This window comes from Oxyura jamaicensis, chromosome 2 (assembly GCF_011077185.1).
Source record: "Oxyura jamaicensis isolate SHBP4307 breed ruddy duck chromosome 2, BPBGC_Ojam_1.0, whole genome shotgun sequence".
NCBI lineage: Eukaryota > Metazoa > Chordata > Aves > Anseriformes > Anatidae > Oxyura > Oxyura jamaicensis.
The window spans coordinates 171,121-189,748 of NC_048894.1; the positions used below are offsets into that span (position 1 = coordinate 171,121).

The 18,628-nt window shown below is 48.1% G+C and overlaps 2 protein-coding genes and 1 long non-coding RNA gene across 5 annotated transcripts; 2 read left to right on the plus strand and 1 right to left on the minus strand.

Annotated features, from left to right (window-relative positions):
• Nucleotides 1–134: 134 nt before the first annotated feature.
• On the plus strand, nucleotides 135–10,362 carry ABCF2 (ATP binding cassette subfamily F member 2). Of its 2 annotated transcripts, none has more exons than XM_035318268.1 (14): nucleotides 135–356; nucleotides 2,629–2,841; nucleotides 3,610–3,792; nucleotides 4,109–4,280; nucleotides 4,433–4,528; nucleotides 5,692–5,794; nucleotides 5,882–5,977; nucleotides 6,077–6,196; nucleotides 6,674–6,763; nucleotides 6,992–7,102; nucleotides 7,329–7,391; nucleotides 7,844–7,972; nucleotides 8,794–8,997; nucleotides 9,752–10,362. In XM_035318268.1, exons 1-14 carry the CDS (start codon nucleotides 203–205, stop codon nucleotides 9,887–9,889), a joined length of 1,872 nt encoding a protein of 623 aa, XP_035174159.1. In that variant the 5' UTR covers nucleotides 135–202; the 3' UTR covers nucleotides 9,890–10,362. The 2 variants fall into 2 exon arrangements, with proteins under 2 accessions (XP_035174159.1, XP_035174158.1); XM_035318267.1 differs by having other exon boundaries at nucleotides 137–356; nucleotides 2,623–2,841.
• A 4,470-nt stretch (nucleotides 10,363–14,832) lies between these two features.
• LOC118162215 lies at nucleotides 14,833–15,759 on the minus strand. The gene is made up of 2 exons (XR_004748339.1): nucleotides 15,556–15,759; nucleotides 14,833–15,401 (listed from the first exon to the last, which is right to left on the minus strand). It is a non-coding gene; the product is annotated as an uncharacterized LOC118162215 (long non-coding RNA).
• A 115-nt stretch (nucleotides 15,760–15,874) lies between these two features.
• On the plus strand, nucleotides 15,875–18,161 carry LOC118162214 (late histone H2B.L4). Of its 2 annotated transcripts, XR_004748338.1 has the most exons (3): nucleotides 15,875–16,058; nucleotides 16,699–17,037; nucleotides 18,141–18,161. XR_004748338.1 is itself a non-coding variant. In XM_035318271.1 (2 exons), the coding sequence occupies exons 1-2, from the start codon at nucleotides 15,885–15,887 to the stop codon at nucleotides 16,933–16,935; spliced, it is 411 nt and encodes a 136-aa protein (XP_035174162.1). In that variant the 5' UTR covers nucleotides 15,876–15,884; the 3' UTR covers nucleotides 16,936–17,043. The 2 variants fall into 2 exon arrangements, 1 of the variants encoding a protein (XP_035174162.1); XM_035318271.1 differs by lacking the exon at nucleotides 18,141–18,161 and having other exon boundaries at nucleotides 15,876–16,058; nucleotides 16,699–17,043.
• The last annotated feature ends 467 nt before the right edge of the window (nucleotides 18,162–18,628 follow it).

An 18,628-nucleotide genomic window follows, 5' to 3' on the forward strand; every position in this document is an offset into this window, starting at 1 on the left:
AAAAAAAAAAAAAAAAAAAAAAAAAAAAAAAAAAAAAAAAAACGCCGTTCTCCTCCGGGGCGCGGCGGGGCCGCTGCCGGCCCGGAGCCCCCGAGTGCTCCGGGCCGGGGCGGAGAACTGGGGCGGGGCGGCCCGGTGCGGGCCGGATCGGCGCGGCCTAACGGCCCCGTGTCGTCCCGCAGCCGCTCCCCTCCACCTCGCCATGCCCTCGGACCTGGCCAAGAAGAAGGCGGCCAAGAAGAAGGAGGCGGCTAAGGCCCGGCAGCGGCCCCGCCGCGCCCCGGAGGAGAACGGCGATGCCGGGACGGAGCCGCAGGAGGTCCGGCCCCCGGAGGCCAACGGAACGGCGCTGCCAGGTGAGGGGCGACCGCGGCGCGGTGCTGCCCGGCCTCGCCGCTCCGGCCGGGACTCACGAGCTCAGCCGCCGGTGCGTGCCCGGCCTGCGGCGGTGCGCCCCGTGGGGCGGGCGCTGCCCAGGGGCCCTCGCTGGGGTCGGCCCGGCGGCCCTGTGCGCCCCGTGCTTGGGAGTGTGCGGCTGGGGCCTGCTCGTGGGCAGCAGCCGTACGCGTCTGTTCGTACCCGCGAACTGGTGAACCGGGACGCTTGTTTTTCCTCGTGGAGTTCCCCGCGGGCTTGGTCTTGTGCCGGACCGGGCCCGCTGCGGGGTCTGCTGTCCGGGCTGCTCTCCCCCTTTAGAGCCAGCAGGGCACCTGCAGTAATCTGCGTAGTGGCTCTGTGCAAAGCGTGGGGCTGGAGCGTTCCCTGGGTTCTGTCTTGAGGTTTGCTGAGTGAACACGGAGGGTGCCGACGGCATCATTTCCCTCTCAAGCAGATACTGGGAGATACTGTCCTGATTTGATGTCCAGACCTGCCTTTTTTTTATTTTTATTTTTTTTTCTCCTGGTGCAGGAATCGCTGTAGGGTCTGGTTTCTTAACCAAAAAATAATGACATTGCTATGAACTTACATGCATTGTTTTTCCGGGTGCACCTGGTCTGCAGAGCCTAACCTCCCTAAAGGAAGTAGGCAAGGTAAAGCTCACTGATAGTTTGTTCGTGTCCTTGGTTCAGCTGCCTGGTGACCCGTGGACTGTCGGGCACACCAGATTTTCCCCAGGCAGTGTCAGCGGTGCGGTGTTTCAGGAGGCACCGGGCGCGAGATCCGGGGCGGCCCGAGGCCGGGGGCACGCTGGAGGATGCCCACTCCGGGATCCGGGTTGTTGCCGGCACCCCCGTGATCCTCGCCAGACCCCTGCGTGCTGGTGCTGCCGTCGGTGCCCGCGGGTGACCCCGGCCCGGCTCCCGCAGCCCGGCGGTGCCCGCCCGGTGCCGGCCCCGTGCCGCCGGCTGCGGGCGGGGACTCGGCGCCCGCCCGGCCCGCTGCCGGACCGAGCCGGCCAATGGCCGTCCGCTCCCTCGGCTCATTTGCATGGCGCCCTCCTATTGGCGGAGCCTGGGCCGCGCGGCGGCGGCGCGGGACACGCGCGTTCAGCGCTCCGAGAGCGCCGAGAGGAGGGGGCCCGGGGGGGGGGGTCAGCGGGGGCCGGGCCGGGCCGGGGGGGGGGTCAGCGGGGCTGGTGGCTCGCGGCTCGCGCAGCCTCGGGGACAGGTTGTTGGGCTGGGCAGCGCTCGCTCCTTGCTGGCTGCTCCCCGCGGAACAGCCGCACGCCCAGGATGAAGCTGCCTCGCGCCTCTTTGCACTCTCCTGCTTTGCTCCGTTGTGTACCTGGTTTACTCGCAGCCTGGGTGCTTTCAAAGGGGGTGCCGTGCCGGAGCAGTTTAGGTCGTTTCTCCTTGGCTAAGTCACGTCCTGCCTTGCTGACCATTGTTTTTGCTGGGCAGGTGGCCTTGCCATTTGTGAGGTGTTGTGTGAGATGCTGGCAGCCAGGCGGTTCCCCCTGCTGACCTGAACACCAACGGTCTGAACACCAGGTCTCTGCTCTGAGCAGCCGGAGCATTGCTGAGATCCTTAACGCTATTTTCTTCTGCAGGGTCTCACAAAGTAGTAAAAATCAGGCTGTAGCTCAGGGCTGCAAATGGAATGTTAGCAAGACAGGAAATATTTGCTTATACTGTAGGAGGAGAGGAAGAGGGGCGTCTACAAATAGACACATTAGCTTAGTAGTTGGTAGGGCCCCTTCTAATGTTGCTGCTTCTCTTCTCGCATCTTTCCTGTTGCTTGTTCCCTGCCCAAGTTCTATTTAGGCCAGCCCTGTCCTTAAACTTGCAACCAAAAGTGTTGAAGCCCTTTCCCTGCCCCAGCCCTTTCTGCACTGAGGGTTAGTCCTACCGTGCATGGGTAACAGGTTAGCTGTTCTGGCTACTCACCGGGTTTTAATGGTCAGCTGTTGTTTTTAGAGCGGGTGAAAGTTCCTCTTAGACCATTTTATATCCATTTGCTGAGCTGAAAAACTGAGCACCATCATCTCTAGGCTTCCTCGATATTTCTGTAGAAAGTGACACTGGTTGTTTTTGTCGTCCTGCTTATATTGGTTTAGGGGCTTATGGAATCATAGAACGGCCTGGGTTGGAAGGGACCTCAAAGATCACCTGGTTCCAACCCCCCCTCCCCATAGGCTTCTTGTGTGTTTGTAATTCAGCAATACTTCTGGTCTGTCTCCACATATAGAGGTGGATGCTCTTACGAAGGAGATGGAGGACTTTGAATTAAAGAAAGCTGCTGCCCGTGCTGTGACAGGAGTGCTGGCTTCCCATCCCAACAGCACTGATGTGCACATCATTAACCTCTCGCTGACCTTCCATGGCCAGGAGCTGCTGAGTGATACAAAACTTGAGCTGAATTCTGGGAGGCGCTATGGCCTGATTGGACTCAATGGAATTGGTAAGCAGTAGGGCACAGAGTTGTGTGTTTGCTGGAGCTCAGTGAAGGTTCTGTGTCGCTGAGAAGCTGGACAGATTTGGGTGGTAAATGCTGGAAGCCAGAAAAAAGGCTGTTAGACATGATGGTTTCACCTCCCACGTCTCCCCACCCAGCAAGACCAGTTGCTACTAGGACTATGAGGCTGCATGCTGCCTTTGGTCTAAGCATTTGGACTTCTTTCTGTGGAGAGGAGAGTGGGATGCCGGGGCTCTGAATGTCTGATTCTTGTATGGAGGCTTTGTTTGTGTCAATAAACTCAGTGATGATGCTACTAGCCAGAGAACTTGCAGAGTATGGAAGAGCAGGGAGTGTGTGGTCTAGTCTGAATGGGAAAACAGCTGTATAATCCTGGTGCTGTACCTAGAGAGATGCAGAATATGGGTGTAATTGATGAGCTAGTAAGAGTGATGAGGTGATTTCAGGCTCTCTAGTGATGAGTGCGTTACTTTCCTATGGGTTAGAAGTCTGTAGTCTGGTGCCTTGGTACCAGATGTTAGACCTGGTTAGACGGCAGGAAATATACAGCAGAAATACAGCTCCCTAAGTCTGGGTAAGGGCTGAACTGCAGTGGCTCTGCTAGGTCTCTAATTCCTCATGGGCAAGAAATTCCTAAGGATTTTCTTGGGTTGGAAAAGGAGGGAATCAGTGGGATCTGACTGCATTTTGTCTGTTTCTTTGTGACATATCTTACTGAATACAAATAATTGTGGAGTGTCTGTCTGCACACAGGGAAATCCATGCTTTTGTCAGCTATTGGGAAACGAGAAGTGCCCATTCCAGAGCACATTGACATCTATCACCTGACCCGAGAGATGCCTCCCAGTGACAAGACCCCTCTACAATGTGTGATGGAGGTGGATACAGAGAGAGCCATGTTAGAACGAGAGGCAGAGCGTCTGGCTCATGAGGATGGTAAAGCTTTTCAGAGTCCCTGTGGACAAGGGACATTTCCTCCACTTTCCCTTCCCACTGAAGAAAGGGTCTTACCTGGGTTCCTTGGCAGAGTTTTTACATATTACTTTTTCTCCCAGCTGCCCATTACTAGTTGAAAAGTCCACTTCTGTAGATGAAATTATCCAGTGTGACTTCTTAAGAAGCGTCTAAGTCATAGGAGTGGATGGGGCTGAATAGTGGTGAAGCAGATGGACTGTGAGCTTTCTCAGCTGTACAGATGTGCAGCTGAGAGCCAATCACTGTTAGAAGTGCTGACAGACAGGCTCTTTTTCAGCGGAGTGTGAGAAACTCATGGAGTTGTATGAACGTCTGGAGGAGCTGGACGCTGACAAGGCAGAAGCACGGGCCTCACGTATCCTGCACGGCCTGGGGTTTACACCAGCCATGCAGAGGAAGAAGCTGAAGGACTTTAGTGGTGGCTGGCGAATGAGGGTGGCTCTTGCTAGGTGAGTGGAATACTGCCTGCTGCCTTCTGGGAAAATGCCTGTCTGATCCTGATGCTGCAAAGCCACATACACAGTTCTAAGAACTCAGAGGAGAGCTGGGAGGCTTTGGGTACCTGCATTTACTCTGTGCTGTCATCTCCCTCTCCTTTTAGAGCCCTCTTCATTCGTCCATTCATGCTGCTGCTAGATGAACCCACAAACCACCTTGACTTGGATGCCTGTGTGTGGTTGGAAGAAGAGCTGAAAACGTAAGCATGAAGGAGTTTCCACCTTCTGTTGGTTGTAGTTTTCTGCTGGAACATCTTGTCAGCACGTGAGCAAGTGCTACAGGAGTAACTGTCTATAGTTCTTGTGGCTATGTAACTATACTGCATTACTAATTATATATTTTTAGTAGCTTAGTGGGTAGTATTGGTGATAGGAGAGCGGTTGGACTAGATGATCTTGTAGGTCCTTTCCAACCCCGTGTTTCTATGATACCTTGTGCTTGCTGCTATGTGTTTTTGCAGAACGGTTCTTGATGGTAATGAATTCAAGATAAGTCTGTCTCTTCCTTAGTGAAAAAAATGAGAAATACTGGTACAGGTTAAAGTAACTTCCTGAAAGCCAGGAGCAGACCTGGGAGGCGTGTACCAGCACTGTGTGCTGTACCAGTAGTGTTAACTTTCTAGACCTGGCCTCCAGCTCAGCTTTTTGCATATTGTTTTTCTCTTCACCAACTGTAGTATCCATGTCTGCTGGTTTCATCTTGTTCTAGTATGTGCATGCAACTGTTTTTTATTAAACAAAGTTAAAATGTTAATGCTTAAGGCAAAAGATTTCGGAATAGCTGTGAGGTCTAGGTTATTTGGGTTGTGTTAAAAGAACTGTGCATATAAGCACGTGAGAAGGGCTTTTCATTTGCTGAGGTTATTCTTTCAGCTGTGTCAGTTGAACCTTTCGTCTGTTTTATATATCAGGTGTTTTAGGAAAGTAATTTGAACCTCTCTCCTCTTGGGGGGAGGCTTTAGCCAGTCATCTTACAAACTTGGAAAGGAACCTGTGATAGAGAACCTAAGAGATGGTAGACGGTAAAAAGGTGAAAATGAGAAGCAAAGGTTGAATCTTCTAAGAAGCGTGACACCGGTGGAGTTCTGCATCAGTAGCAGTAGTAATCCACTGCAAAGGTAGCCAGCTCTCGACTCTTTGTGAATATGGAAGAAGAGTGCCTTATGGTGAAGGATGTCTTAGAAAGCTGGTTGTCGCTGCTTTACTGCAAATTTCCTGAAGCATCTCTAAGGCTTCTATCTTTTTGTTCTTAATCTGGCCGTAAACAAGAGAGATCTGTTGCATGTAAATCCTTTGTCACCATCAGGGGCAACAAGCAATTATTTTCCTAGCTTAGTCTCTATTAAGTTTTGTGGTACCACAGGTTCAAGCGGATCCTTGTGCTGATATCCCACTCCCAGGACTTCTTGAATGGTGTCTGCACCAACATAATCCACATGCACAACCGCAAACTGAAGTACTACACAGTGAGTGAACGGTGTCTTGTGCAACTAACAAAAACAGAGGAGCTGTCCTCTGGGGCATGTCTGATGTTTTGTGGTCTCTCTCTTTAGGGAAATTATGATCAGTATGTAAAGACTCGCTTGGAACTAGAAGAAAATCAAATGAAGCGTTTCCACTGGGAACAAGATCAGATTGCCCACATGAAGGTACCTGCCTAGCTGCACGAATATCTTTCTGCCTGTGCAGCCGTGCCCCTCCCTAGCCTTTGTATCATGGCTTTTGGCTAACTTTGTATTTTGTTGCAGAATTACATTGCGCGATTTGGTCATGGTAGTGCAAAACTGGCCAGGCAAGCTCAGAGCAAGGAGAAGACCCTTCAAAAAATGATGGCTTCTGGATTGACAGAGAGAGTGGTGAACGATAAGGTGGGATCAAACGCGGGATTGCTTCTGGAGATCAGTGTAGGAAACTTGGGCCAGATAAGCAAAATGAACTTTATCTGATGACAGGAATGGCTGACACAGCTGAGAGCAAAAGTAGGATTCCCTTCCAGATTCCTGTACTGAAGATAGGGTATTGCTGGAGTGGAAAGAGGAGAGTTATTTTTTTTTCTTCCAATGAAGGGAAGGGGATTTGTCATACCAGTAAGGCCATTTTGGTAGACACTGAATAAATGTCTGAAAGTTGGAGAAGATCAGGGAGGATGCTCAGAGCAGCTCCTGCTAGTTTGAAAAGTATAAGCACCCATTTGCTTCAAAGGGAAAGAAATAGGGAATCATTAGCCAGCAGATGAACATGCATAAACGCGTGAGTGAGTTGCCAGAGGGAACAGGGAGTGAAATAAAGGGATTGGTCTGTATGTGCTCCAGGGTGTCTAACAAGTGGATATTCTGTGTTGACAGACTTTGTCATTCTATTTCCCTCCCTGTGGAAAAATCCCCCCTCCTGTCATCATGGTGCAGAACGTAAGCTTCAAATACACCAAGGACGGGGTGAGTATAGGGAGTGTGCATGGGTTGTATGGAGTTTACTTGTATCCTCTGCGTTGTAATGGGGTCTCTGGGGTAAGTTTTATGGTCAGGCTGCAGCGTATCGCCAGTGGATCAGATTTCTTGGCAGTGTTAATGCTGAGTCTGCTGAAGACAGCTTTACAGGTTCAGCATGGAGAATCTAGGTAGTAATGGAAAGGCATAAAATGTCATAATTTATGTGGTTTGCAGCCATGGATCTATAATAACTTGGAGTTTGGGATTGACCTGGATACCCGTGTAGCTCTTGTTGGACCCAATGGAGCTGGAAAGTCAACACTGCTGAAACTGCTCACAGGAGAGGTATGCTCCCAGCATTGTCTACCCTGTTCTGGCCCTTTATTCTTTGGGTAGTCTTCAATGAAGCTGCATTTATTTGTGAGAGCACCCCTATCAGACTTTGGAAATCTTGAAATCTTGCTGCAGTATAGGGCTTTTTCTGTCATGCTGTATGTTCAGACATACAGAAGGCTGGCATACGGCGAAAGAAGAGATTTCATGGTGAAATACTTTTGTCTTCTCTTTTTAGCTGCTGCCCACAGACGGGATGATCCGCAAGCACTCACATGTAAAGATTGGTAGATACCACCAGGTACTCCCTACAGCAACTGCCATGGACATGAAATGCTGAGGAAAAAGCTAACAGCAATGGGGAATCTTGTCTCTCTATTTCTGCTTCTGAGGCCCATCCTGCTGCTGCTTTTCTATGCCTTGAGCTTGGGGAGGGAACTGTTCTTCTGGCAGAATGGACTGTAGCCAATGTTCCTGCCCTGAAAAGAGGCTTGCTGTGGTCCTTTTTGTTTAGCCTCTCACCTTTTACTGGAGAGATGGTTGCCCCATGCTTGATGTTGGACAAGCCTGCTATTCTGAAGCAGCACCCCCGCTCCTGAAATGGAGACTGCTTCCGTAATGTTTCAACACAGTGAATGTGCCAGGGGTGGGATTATCATCTCGTGGATTCTGCTGCTTTGCTGGCACCAGAGAGGTATAAGGGGGGAGATGGGTGGCATGCACAGCCTGACGCTGGCTTTTGTTCTTTGTTAGCACTTGCAAGAGCAGTTGGACTTAGACCTCTCACCCTTGGAGTACATGCTGAAATGCTACCCAGAGATCAAGGAGAAGGAGGAGATGAGAAAAATCATTGGCAGATACGGTCTGACAGGGAAGCAGCAGGTCAGTATGAGCTGTTGAGGTTTTCTTCTTATGCATTAGGGAAGTAGAGCTGTTGTATTTTCTGTTGTTCTACAGATACCTGACAGTGTGATGCAGCATGGTGCACCACAGCATCTAAATACTTCTTCCATGTCTGCCTTTAAATTTGGAGAAAAAATAACTCATGGCTCACAGTAACTTACTTTGTGTTGCAGCAGTTTGTGGGTTGAAATGGGTGACCTCCTCGGAACCCGGGTGAAGGAAGAAGGGTTGTGGCATAGTGCTAGCCTCAATTATATTTCAATTATAACTTGACCTAGCTTGCTTATCTCTCGTTCTGAGATGACTGCCAGTCAGAAATGCCAGAACATATTCTCAGCTGGGTGTGGGGAACACATGGTTCAAGCAAATGAGCATAGAATCTCTAGTGGTGCTCTAACTCTAAACACGCCACGCTCCTGTATATTACATTTTGGTGGGAGTTGTCATTATCACTGCAGTTAGCCTTGATTTTTACACTGTTCTTCCCCATTTGTCACTCAGGAAGTTGAGAGTAGCTTTAGGCTTTTGTCAGGATGCAATGAACATTAGGCAGATCTCAACTTTCCTTTGGAACCTCTAACACAAGCTGAGTCTTGCTATGGACATCCCTTTTTCTGGAATTCACTTGTTTTGCTGGTAAAGGAAGCCTAGTCTAGTTGTAAGCCTACATTTGTCCTCTTGTGTCATGCAGCTGCAGCAAACATAGTTTGAACTGTGAATATTTTGTAGTCAGTGTGGCGTCTAGAAACTGGTGCTATAAGGTACCCTGCAGAGCTGCAAATCGTGTCTGTGTTTGTCAGGTGAGCCCCATTCGGAACCTCTCTGATGGGCAGAAGTGCCGCGTGTGCTTTGCATGGCTGGCCTGGCAGAATCCTCACATGCTTTTCCTCGATGAACCCACCAACCATTTGGACATAGAAACGATAGATGCCCTGGCAGATGCTATCAATGAATTTGAAGGAGGAATGATGCTCGTCAGCCATGACTTCAGACTCATCCAGCAGGTAAGGGTGAATTTTGGCAAACCAACTTTCCAACATGGAGTAATTAAAGCAAGATGTTTTCAACTGTTTTCAGCTGTTCCTTATCCTGAAAAGATGTGGGACTGCAAAATATCACTGCATATGATTCCCTTGCCGTGTTCATGTAGAATAATTGCATAGCCTTGGAAAGCATTTAGGCATGTGAAAGCAAAAAAAAAGTGCTAAAAGTGAAGAATAGGTTAAATGGAGATCATGACACATGTGGAGACTTTAACTAGATTGTCTTAAATGATACTGGAGTAGTTCTAGCAGTTTTCTTTATCACTCAATCTGTACAGGTTAAGGAAGTCACTCCATACACACAGAAATGTCGGGTGCTGATTTATCAAATATAGCTTTGTCTGCAAGTTCAGATACAATTTTATTTTTCAGTGCAGCATATCCAGGTAGTTCATGTCAAGAACTACCTTTTCCAATTCCCAGCTTAGCAGGAAGTGAATTTCTTCTTATTCCATGAATGAAAAAAAACAAATGTGGAGGGTTCAAGGACTGTTAGTTTTAAAATCCTGTATAAATTATTCAGAAAACGCCCGGTGGGATATTTCACTGCAGATATCTTTCTTTAGTAGTCAAATGTGTGAAACTTAATAGACTCTCTCCTTGCTCAATAGACTCTCTCTCCTTCAGAGAGTAGATTTTGGTTAATTTTATATTTTTGGTAAAATTATAAAATGCTGCACTATAAACCTCCGTTTCCTCGTGTATTTGCTTCCAGGTTGCGCAGGAGATCTGGGTCTGTGAGAAGCAGACAATCACAAAGTGGCAAGGTGACATCCTCGCCTATAAGGAACATCTCAAGTCAAAGTTGGTGGATGAAGATCCACAGCTCACCAAAAAGACCCACAATGTGTGAGCTCTAGAGCAGTCGGTCAGGTGCTCTCTGTGGAGACTGACAGTGGCCAACATGACTCACTCACCTGCCGACTGGAATGGGACTCTGCTGCTATCTCTGTGGCTGTGTTCTAGGATTGCTGCAATACTGCTTCCCCTTGACTTGCCTTGCACCTCTGTATCTGGACAGATCTCTTCTCTCCTGATCTGGCTGCATTTGGGCAACCATTTCCATATTTAGATGATGTCCCATCTGAGCCAGGCCTTGGAATCTAACGGTCTGGGGTCGTGGCAGTTAGGGTGTCTGAGTTGCAGTGATACAGAAGTGGAGACCCCAGCCCAGCTTACCCTGCCTCCTCCTTCCCAATTTCTGCTTCAGTTTAGATACTTCACTTCAAACTCCTCTGGCCTTGGTTTGTTTTTAACTATTATTTAACAGTGTAATTAACAGATCTGCCTGAGAATCCATCAGTCAATAAAGAGGGAAGAACAGTCTTGTTTTGTGAGCTGTAGTAGTTATTGGGGCACGCTGGGGCAAATCAGCCAGTACTGAGCTCTAGGAGTAAGGATGCGGGGCTCTCTCATATGAAGGTTTGTTCCTTTGCTATTACCAAAGTCCTCTTGTTATGACCAGAATTTGGGGTGTAAATGAAGGTGTGAGTACTGAGCTCTGGAATTGTACAGAGCAGAGTACGACGATCCTTGCAGCTAGGAAACTGCTAATCCACATGTTGAACACTGGGTTTTCCAGATAATGACAGAAGGGGGAGCAAGTCACACGTGCTTTTTTTTTTTTTTTCATTTTCTCTTGTTAACAAATACAACTTGAAAGGGTTCTGAAGATTGGAAATTAGTCAATGTAGATCTGTAGAATACCAGCACTTCTTCTCTACAAATGAACAACTTAGATGCATGTTTTTTCCGTCACCTTAAATTGTATGGGTCTAATATGAGGCTCTTATTAAATCAGGATTTTTGGACTATGAAGTAATTATTTCTTCCTTCCAGGTTTAACTAAACAAGACTAATCAGCTAAAGTTAGTTTAACTTTTTTGTTGTTCTTAACATTTTTTTAGATAAGTTGTTTAAACTGCATTTGCCACAGCAACTTAAATTTCCTGAATAAAATACTTCTTAATGTATTTTTAAATCAATTAGAAGGCACTAAAAAAGTAGAAAATCAAACTAAATACCTTCTTATGATCATGAGTTATCATTTTCATTAATTACGACACATGAGTATGGCAGCACTGGTCATGTGAAAGGTTCACGTAATCCAGTAACCTATTCCAACAGGACATGTTGACAGAGAATTTGAAGAACAAGACAGAAATGTAGTTGTACTTTTCAGATGCCAACTGGCTGTGGCTCTGGCCTTTTGAGCAAACTAATTTTGCTCAAAAAAATCTTCCCTGCCCATGAACGGGGGGGTTGGAACCAGATGGTCTTTAAGGTATCCCTTCCAACCCGAGCTATTCTATCAAAGTATTTCCCTGCTTTTTCCAAAGGGACCATCCAAGTTGTAGACTGCTGCTGTAGAAGCACCGTGTATCATCCACAGGACAAATGTCACGGGGGAGCTGCTTCCAGTAGATACTGCAGAACATTTAGTTTTTTCTGTGTTTTCAGCAATTATTGGAGATTGAGGAGGGAAAAAAGTGTTTTCTAAGAAAATAATGCAGATTAATATAAATGCTGTTTATGTTAGCTTTGCGGAAAAGTCTAGAATGCACTGAAAGGTCACTTGAATGAATATCACAGAATCACAGAATAGTCTAGGTTGGAAGAGACCTCCAAGATCACCGAGTCCAACCTCTGACCTAACGCTAACAAGTCCTCCACTAAACCATATCCCTAAGCTCTACATCTAAACGTCTTTTAAAGACCTCCAGGGATGGGGACTCAACCACTTCCCTGGGCAGCCTATTCCAGTGACTAACAACCCGTTCAGTAAAGAAGTTCTTCCTAATATCCAACCTATTCCCCCTCGTCCTGTCACCAGGCACATGGGAGAACAGACCAACCGCCACCTCGCTACAGCCTCCCTTCAGGTACCTGTAGAGTGCAATAAGGTCGCCCCTGAGCCGCCTCTTCTCCAGGCTGAACACCCCCAGCTCCCTCAGCCGCTCCTCGTAAGCCTTGTTCTCCAGGCCCCTCACCAGCTTCGTAGCCCTTCTCTGGACTCGCTCGAGCACCTCCACGTCCTTCTTGTAGCGAGGGGCCCAAAACTGAATGCAGTACTTGAGGTGCGGCCTCACCAGAGCCGAGTACAGGGGGACAATCACTTCCCTGGACCTGCTGGCCACGCTGTTTCTTATGCAAGCCAGGATGCTGCTGGCCTTCTTGGCCACATGAGCACACTGCTGGCTCATATTCAGCCGACTGTCAACCACTACTCCCAGGTCCTTCTCTGCCAGGCAGCTTTCTAACCACACATCTCCCAGCCTGTAGCTCTGCTTGGGGTTGTTGTGCCCCAGGTGCAGGACCCGGCACTTGGCCTTGTTGAACTTCATACCGTTGGCCTTGGCCCATCGGCCCAGCCTATCCAGATCCTCCTGCAGAGCCTTCCTACCCTCGAGCAGATCGACACACGCACCTAACTTGGTGTCGTCTGCAAACTTACTGAGGGCGCACTTGATCCCCTCGTCCAGAAGAGAAGAATATGTCATAGTGTGATACCTGGACGCTAACAGAGGTAGTGATGGAGAAAAAGCAACTGCACACAAGTAAGTAGGGTAAAGACTGACTGCTAGCACAGAATTTAAAATGAGAATTGATGAATGCAGGTCTTCGTTAGTTCTGCTCTCTAGGTTTTAAAAAGATGTTGGTGAGTTGAAAAGGGTTGCAAAGTAGCTATGAGAACAATGAGGTCTGGAAGTCTTGCCTGAGGCTGCAGATGTTCCTTTTGCTGTTGCTTATTCTTAGTCAAGGCTTGGCAGTGACTCTATCACCACATTTCACATCTGTGTAGTCAAAGGCCATGGTGGCAATAATAAATGCTCGGTGGCACGGAGCCGTGTGGGAGCAGTTCCTGAAGAGCTGCTGCCTGTGGGCAGCCCCCGCAGGCTCAGCTGGGGAAGGACGGCATCCCTGGGAGGGACCCCACGGGGAGCAGGGGCAGAGGGGGACCGCGAAGGAGCCAGGGAGACAATGAATGCATCAGGGACTGACCTCGCCAGGGAGACTGCATCGGGGACTGACCGCAGCCCCTGCTCCCTGTTCCTCTACACCGCTCACGGGGAGGACATAGAAGAGGTTGGGTGGAGGGGAGATGTCTTTTAGTGCTTTTTAAAAATTATTATTATTTTTTGTTGTTGTTGTTTCTTACTGCTCTAGCTTGTTAGTAATAGGTAATACATTTTATTAATCTCCTTCTGCTGCGTCTGTTTTGCCTGTGATGATAATTGTTGAGTGATCTCCTTGTCCTTATCTCAACGCTTGAGCCCTTTTCATCGTATTTTCTCCTCCTCTCTTGTCTCCTCCCTTTGAGGAGGAGGAGTGAGAGTGGTTGTGGTGCTCAGCTGCCCGCCTCAGTAAAAGCACCACAAGCAAATAGGAGAGTTACATTAGCTGTCTGCTGCTACAAAGCAAGAGAAGAAATTCTGAGTTGCAGACAGGTTTCTGATTTAGCAAACAAGCCCATAGCTACATGTTCAAAGTAAAAGTATCTCTAAATGCACTAGAGGTCACAGTATGCCAGGATTTGTAAATTGAATATCTACGCATGTTTTAGCGGTCTAGTTTTTCAGCCTTGATTTAAACCTGTTCAATGGTGACGGTTTGTCAGACTGCACTGAAGCAGCTCTGGCAGATGCATGTTCTGGAGTCGTGATTACTGTGTGAGAGGCAGACACCAGCCAGGGCAATGCCATTTTGCAGTGTTTCAGCTACGGCTTGTCTAATCATGCACAAAAGCAAACCTGTATCCAGACAAATTAAGAAAATTGCTCCTTATCTGTTTGAATGGTAACTCCTACAAAAGAATTGTCCTAGAGCCTCTGCACAATTACTCCTGCCTGTAGTCTAAAAGAGAAGTTGCCTACAACACAGCACAATGAGAAGTGGCAGATATAACTTCAAGTGCAGCTGTGTGATTCCCTCATCACGGCGGTCAATACATACACCACAAAAATAGCACAAGGATAAGTCAAGCCAAGCACACAGCTTCTAGAATGGACAAGCACATGCAATATAGGGAAACAGATTTGTGTAAAAGTAGTAAGAACGTGTTAACTCCATAAATATGGAAACCCAAATTTGATTATACTGCACAGTGGATGAGCTTCCATCCCTGCTATGTGATGGATCTCAGTGTTCAATGCTGTCACTGATCAACATCCACCAAAGGGTTTCCTTCTAACTTAACATTTTCTCAGAAAACACAATACAATAAAAAGAATACAGAAAAAAATACGTGTGTATAACTGCCAATGCCAGACACCGCTGCAGCTGGGGACAGGTATCACTTATAACAGATAAAAACTTCATTAGCATTGGAGAACTTTTGTGTGCTCTGACTGATGGAAAAGGGAAAATAGTTACAGTCACAGTGAACGCTCCGCACCCAGCTAAAGCATCTCAGCCATTTACGGCTTGGTAAATCTTTTGCTGGGTAGAACATCCATCTGAGGGGGAAGCCCTGTGTTGTACCGAACCAGTGCATGGCCTCTTACAAAAGAAAAGTGGTGATGTTGCATGCTTCTTACTCCCAGTATGAATCATCCACTATCTCTTGATGTTGACAGACATCAATGTATATGCTACTTCTATTCCCAGAAGGATCCTGCTACCTCTTACCTTCTATGCCCGAGCCTCCACATTCTCATTCCCCTCCACAGATGTGCTGGCATGCATGTCCCACGTGTTCATTCACATTTCAGTTGACGGGTGCAGGAAACCCCTCTGTCACTGTGACTTCTATTTGCGCTAGGGATGGGCCATCAGATGCCTCCTGATGAGGACAGGCCTAGAACAAAACTGAATTCAGTGAAATGCTGTTGGCCCTCCTGACAGAGTGACTGATGCGGTATGTCTCCCAGAGTCAGCCCTTGGAAGATGGGATCTGCTGAGGATTTGCCATGTGAGCACTATAATGTAAGGCCTGCATAGGAGGCAGTGTGCAGGGCACTGCAGAGATAAGGATGTCCCTCAGTGGGAGGTATATATTAGTAGTGCAATTTTACAAAATATGTGCTTTGGTGCTTGCTGAGAGAAAGGCTTCATTTTCTCTTCTGTTCAGAGCAAAGTAACACACTTTGCTGCACTTTTTTTTTTTTTTTTTTTTTTTTTTTTCCCCCTGGTTTATCCTAATTTCTGTGTCATAATTACCACCACTAGTGTGATCACTGGTTTCCAAGACAGATCAAACACACAGTCAGGATGTCGGCACTCTCCTCCTGCTGCTTCCCTTCCGTCCTTCCCTGAAGGAATCTGTTGTGAGAAGCAGGCAGGACTACCCAGCCCAGGCTGGCTGAGATGTTATCTGCAGGTTCGTGCCCAGTGCGCGCCACCAATAAGCACGGGGTCAGAATCCACTGTGGGAGGAATACTGGCTGTTAGGAGGTTGTTCATAGTGCTATCAGTCAGTCACTAGACCAATATTACATTCATTTACTGAGTCTCAGCCGACTGTGACACCTGTTCCACAGCACAGAGGTGGCCCAACACATTTGATTCTGGAAGCAATACCTTGAGTACCCCAATTTGCACCCTTCTACCAAAGCAGGAACGCTCCTTTCACCAGACCCCTGGATGGACCCAGAATTAGCTCTTCTCTGGCACTTCTGCCCCATGTGAATGGGACGCTACTGTTATGCATGTCTTTGTCAATGTTACCCTCAAGCTTCTCAGGTCTGAAAGTTTAATTGAATCAGTTAATTCCAAGCGCCTTTCAGGCCAGCCGCCCTGTGCTTAGTGCCAAGTCGAATCATCAGCCACAGATGTGCATCCCTCCCACTCCCTGGGGCCTGCACCTGGGGCAGGTGAAGGGCTGCTGCCTCTGCTATATAACCAGCCCCATGGCAGCTTGTGGTTGCTCTGTTAGAGCTTGCTTGGGGGAGGGGGCTGAGATGAGTGCAGAAGCTGGGAAGAAGCGTGGTGGTCATGCTTCCACTTCTGGAGACAGGAAGTCCAAGAGGAAGCCCAAGAGAAAGGAAACCTATTCAGTCTATATCTATAAAGTACTGAAGCAAGTGAGTAAATGTTTCTCTAGTGTTAAGAACAGTTTCATGTGTAAAGTTACTTCTGCTCACAGCATGTTAACTGTGTGAAAAGAGGGAAATGTGCTTTTTAGTGAGATTAAAAAAGATGACTGAGACAGTATAGAACTCCAGCTGAGTCTAAAATGGGGTGTGGCAAAAAAATCTCTCAGTAGGAGATGAGATGGATCTAGATCAGAAGGGGTTTCACAGGCAGAATGAACTCTACTGCATGGCTCTGTATAAGGAAGTAACCGAGTAGAAGTTGGTTATACCTGTCATTGTCCCTATGAGTAAGGATCAAAAACTTCCTAAGTTTGGGAGATTTTGAGACTTGCCAGCCTGTGCTGGGGAGAGGAGAAAGACTTTAGAGATGTGGCCATGGCTTGGAGCAGTGGTGCACTTACACTTTTAGGCTTGTTTCCCCTGTGGCACCATGCAGAGGCTCCTGGCAGTGCAATGTCACAGCCAATGCAGTACCACAGGGGCCTCTTCAGTCCGGTGGAACTGGCATGCGACATGAGAACCCGGGGGAGTGGGGTGGGAAGAGGAAGGAGGGCCCTTCTTCTGGGAGTGCTGGGTCCCCACTGCCTGGTGGTGTGATACGATGCAGCGCTTGATTACCACTTCCCAGGTGCACCCTGACACCGGCATCTCCTCCAAGGCCATGAGCGTCATGAACTCCTTTGTCAACGACATCTTCGAGCGGCTGGCTTCAGAGGCCTCCCGCCTGGCCCAGTACAACCAGCGCTCCACCATCACCAGCCGCGAGGTGCAGACGGCTGTGCGGCTCCTGCTGCCTGGCGAGCTGGCCAAGCACGCCGTCTCTGAGGGCACCAAGGCCGTCACCAAATACACCAGCAGCAAGTGACCACTGGGCCACGATAAAACCTTCCTGCCGTGGCTGCACCCCATCTGTCATGGCTCTGTGGGGTTGTGTTGGGGCAGGGGGGAGTCACTGAGGGCGGTGCTGGTGGGGCCCAGGAGGGCATTGGTGGGGCAAATGCAGCTTAACCCTAAGGGGTTGGAACATAAGTAAGTGGTTTATAGAGAAAAAATTATATCAAATTATCAGCTTAATAGATAATGTCACAGAGTTGTCACTTCTAATTCTTATAAATAAATGCTTTGGCTTTAATTAGTTCTATAGGTTATCTAGAGCACCCAAGTAGCACGTAGTTGTTTCTGAGCTGTCTAGTTCTCAGCAAGTTGTTCACGCAGATCATGGATGGTGACTCCTTGTGGAGTCCTGTGGGATTTGGTATTCAGTCCGATGCAACAATAAAAGCAAAATCTGCAAATACACTTTAAAAACACAGATAATGTCTCTGCCTCATAATTCATAATGCAAAGGTTAGTTTGCCCTCTGGACATCAGGGTTGTTTGGTTGGACTGGATGGACAGCTGTTCTTTGAAAATGACCAAAACCAAGTAGAGGCTTCAGGGATTACTTGCAGAAAGGTAGGGTCATCCTGGGAAGAGGGTGGGTTCCTCCACAGTTCTCCAAACTCCTTTTTTCAGTTTTTGAGCTACTGATTGCAAAAATCTTATGTTGCCTTTGAGATTCCTATTGTTCTTCCTCAAGTGCTTTCTGACTGTTCTGGGCCTCTTTGCACCAGTCCAAATTATCAGCATTCAGTTTCTCTTTGTACCAGAGTGGAGACAAAATTCCCTCTGTGTCAGTGGGGCAGTTTACAGTAGAGAGTTTTTCTTATAAGCAATTTTCAAAAGTCTATTTTGTCCTAGTGAAAAATTCTCCCTTTCAGGTATGGGAAAAAGAAATAGTGCAAAAAGGAGCTGGACTGGCAGGGGATACAAAGGGGATTTTCTTTACAGAATTTCTCGATGTCATCCCTCTTCTTGCTTCCAATGGCTTTAGAGGGAACTTGGTTCAGCGGGTTATAGGCTGGGCTGGGAATGAGGGTCCTGTGCTCTGCCTCAAACCCTTACGTTAATGACTGGTCCTGGCCACTTCTCAAGCTGACAAGGAAGTTTGTATTCCCAGGTACTTCCAACCTGAGTGAGCCAAGGCCCTGAAGGGAGCATTAGGGGATTCTGTTTGCTAAAGTGGCCTAGGTGGGGCTTGTGCAGCCCAAAGGGCTGAGAGTGAGTGCTGTGTCCAGACTAATGGTGGTGAGATGATTTACAAAGCTGCCCCCAGGTTTCTACATGGAGCTGTTCCCTCTGGGTCTATGGTAGAATGAAGAAAATATAGGGGCTATGCTCTGAGCTGAGATGTAGTGGAGGTCCTTTGACACCTTGATGGTGGGACTGCATGTTCCCATTCCAAGGTCTGCCCAGTGGCAGCAAAAATGGGGGTAGGAGTATCAGGAGGAACCAGAGCTGTGGTGGAGCCCAGGTTACAGTGTATGGGATGGTCTTGGACTTCAGAAGGCTTGTGAATGGTGGTGATGAGTCTTGTGAGCTATGACAGGTGCTTGTCTTTGTGTGCTCAGGGTCAGTGTGTCTCAGCAGCGTGGGCCATGGACATGATGCTCCCAGAGTACAGGAGGTGGCAGAACTGGGACTGAACACATCACCTCTGGTCCCTGCCCTGTTGCTCC

Excerpts from the sequence above, each read along its gene's own strand:
- ABCF2 (XM_035318267.1), top strand. The coding sequence starts at position 203 with ATGCCCTCGGACCTGGCCAAGAAGAAGGCGGCCAAGAAGAAGGAGGCG. Across the intron at positions 5,978-6,076 it reads ATCAGATTGCCCACATGAAG|AATTACATTGCGCGATTTGG; the intron begins GTACCTGCCTAG and ends ATTTTGTTGCAG. Across the intron at positions 8,998-9,751 it reads ACTTCAGACTCATCCAGCAG|GTTGCGCAGGAGATCTGGGT; the intron begins GTAAGGGTGAAT and ends ATTTGCTTCCAG.
- LOC118162214 (XM_035318271.1), top strand. The coding sequence starts at position 15,885 with ATGGCAGCTTGTGGTTGCTCTGTTAGAGCTTGCTTGGGGGAGGGGGCT. Across the intron at positions 16,059-16,698 it reads TCTATAAAGTACTGAAGCAA|GTGCACCCTGACACCGGCAT; the intron begins GTGAGTAAATGT and ends ACCACTTCCCAG.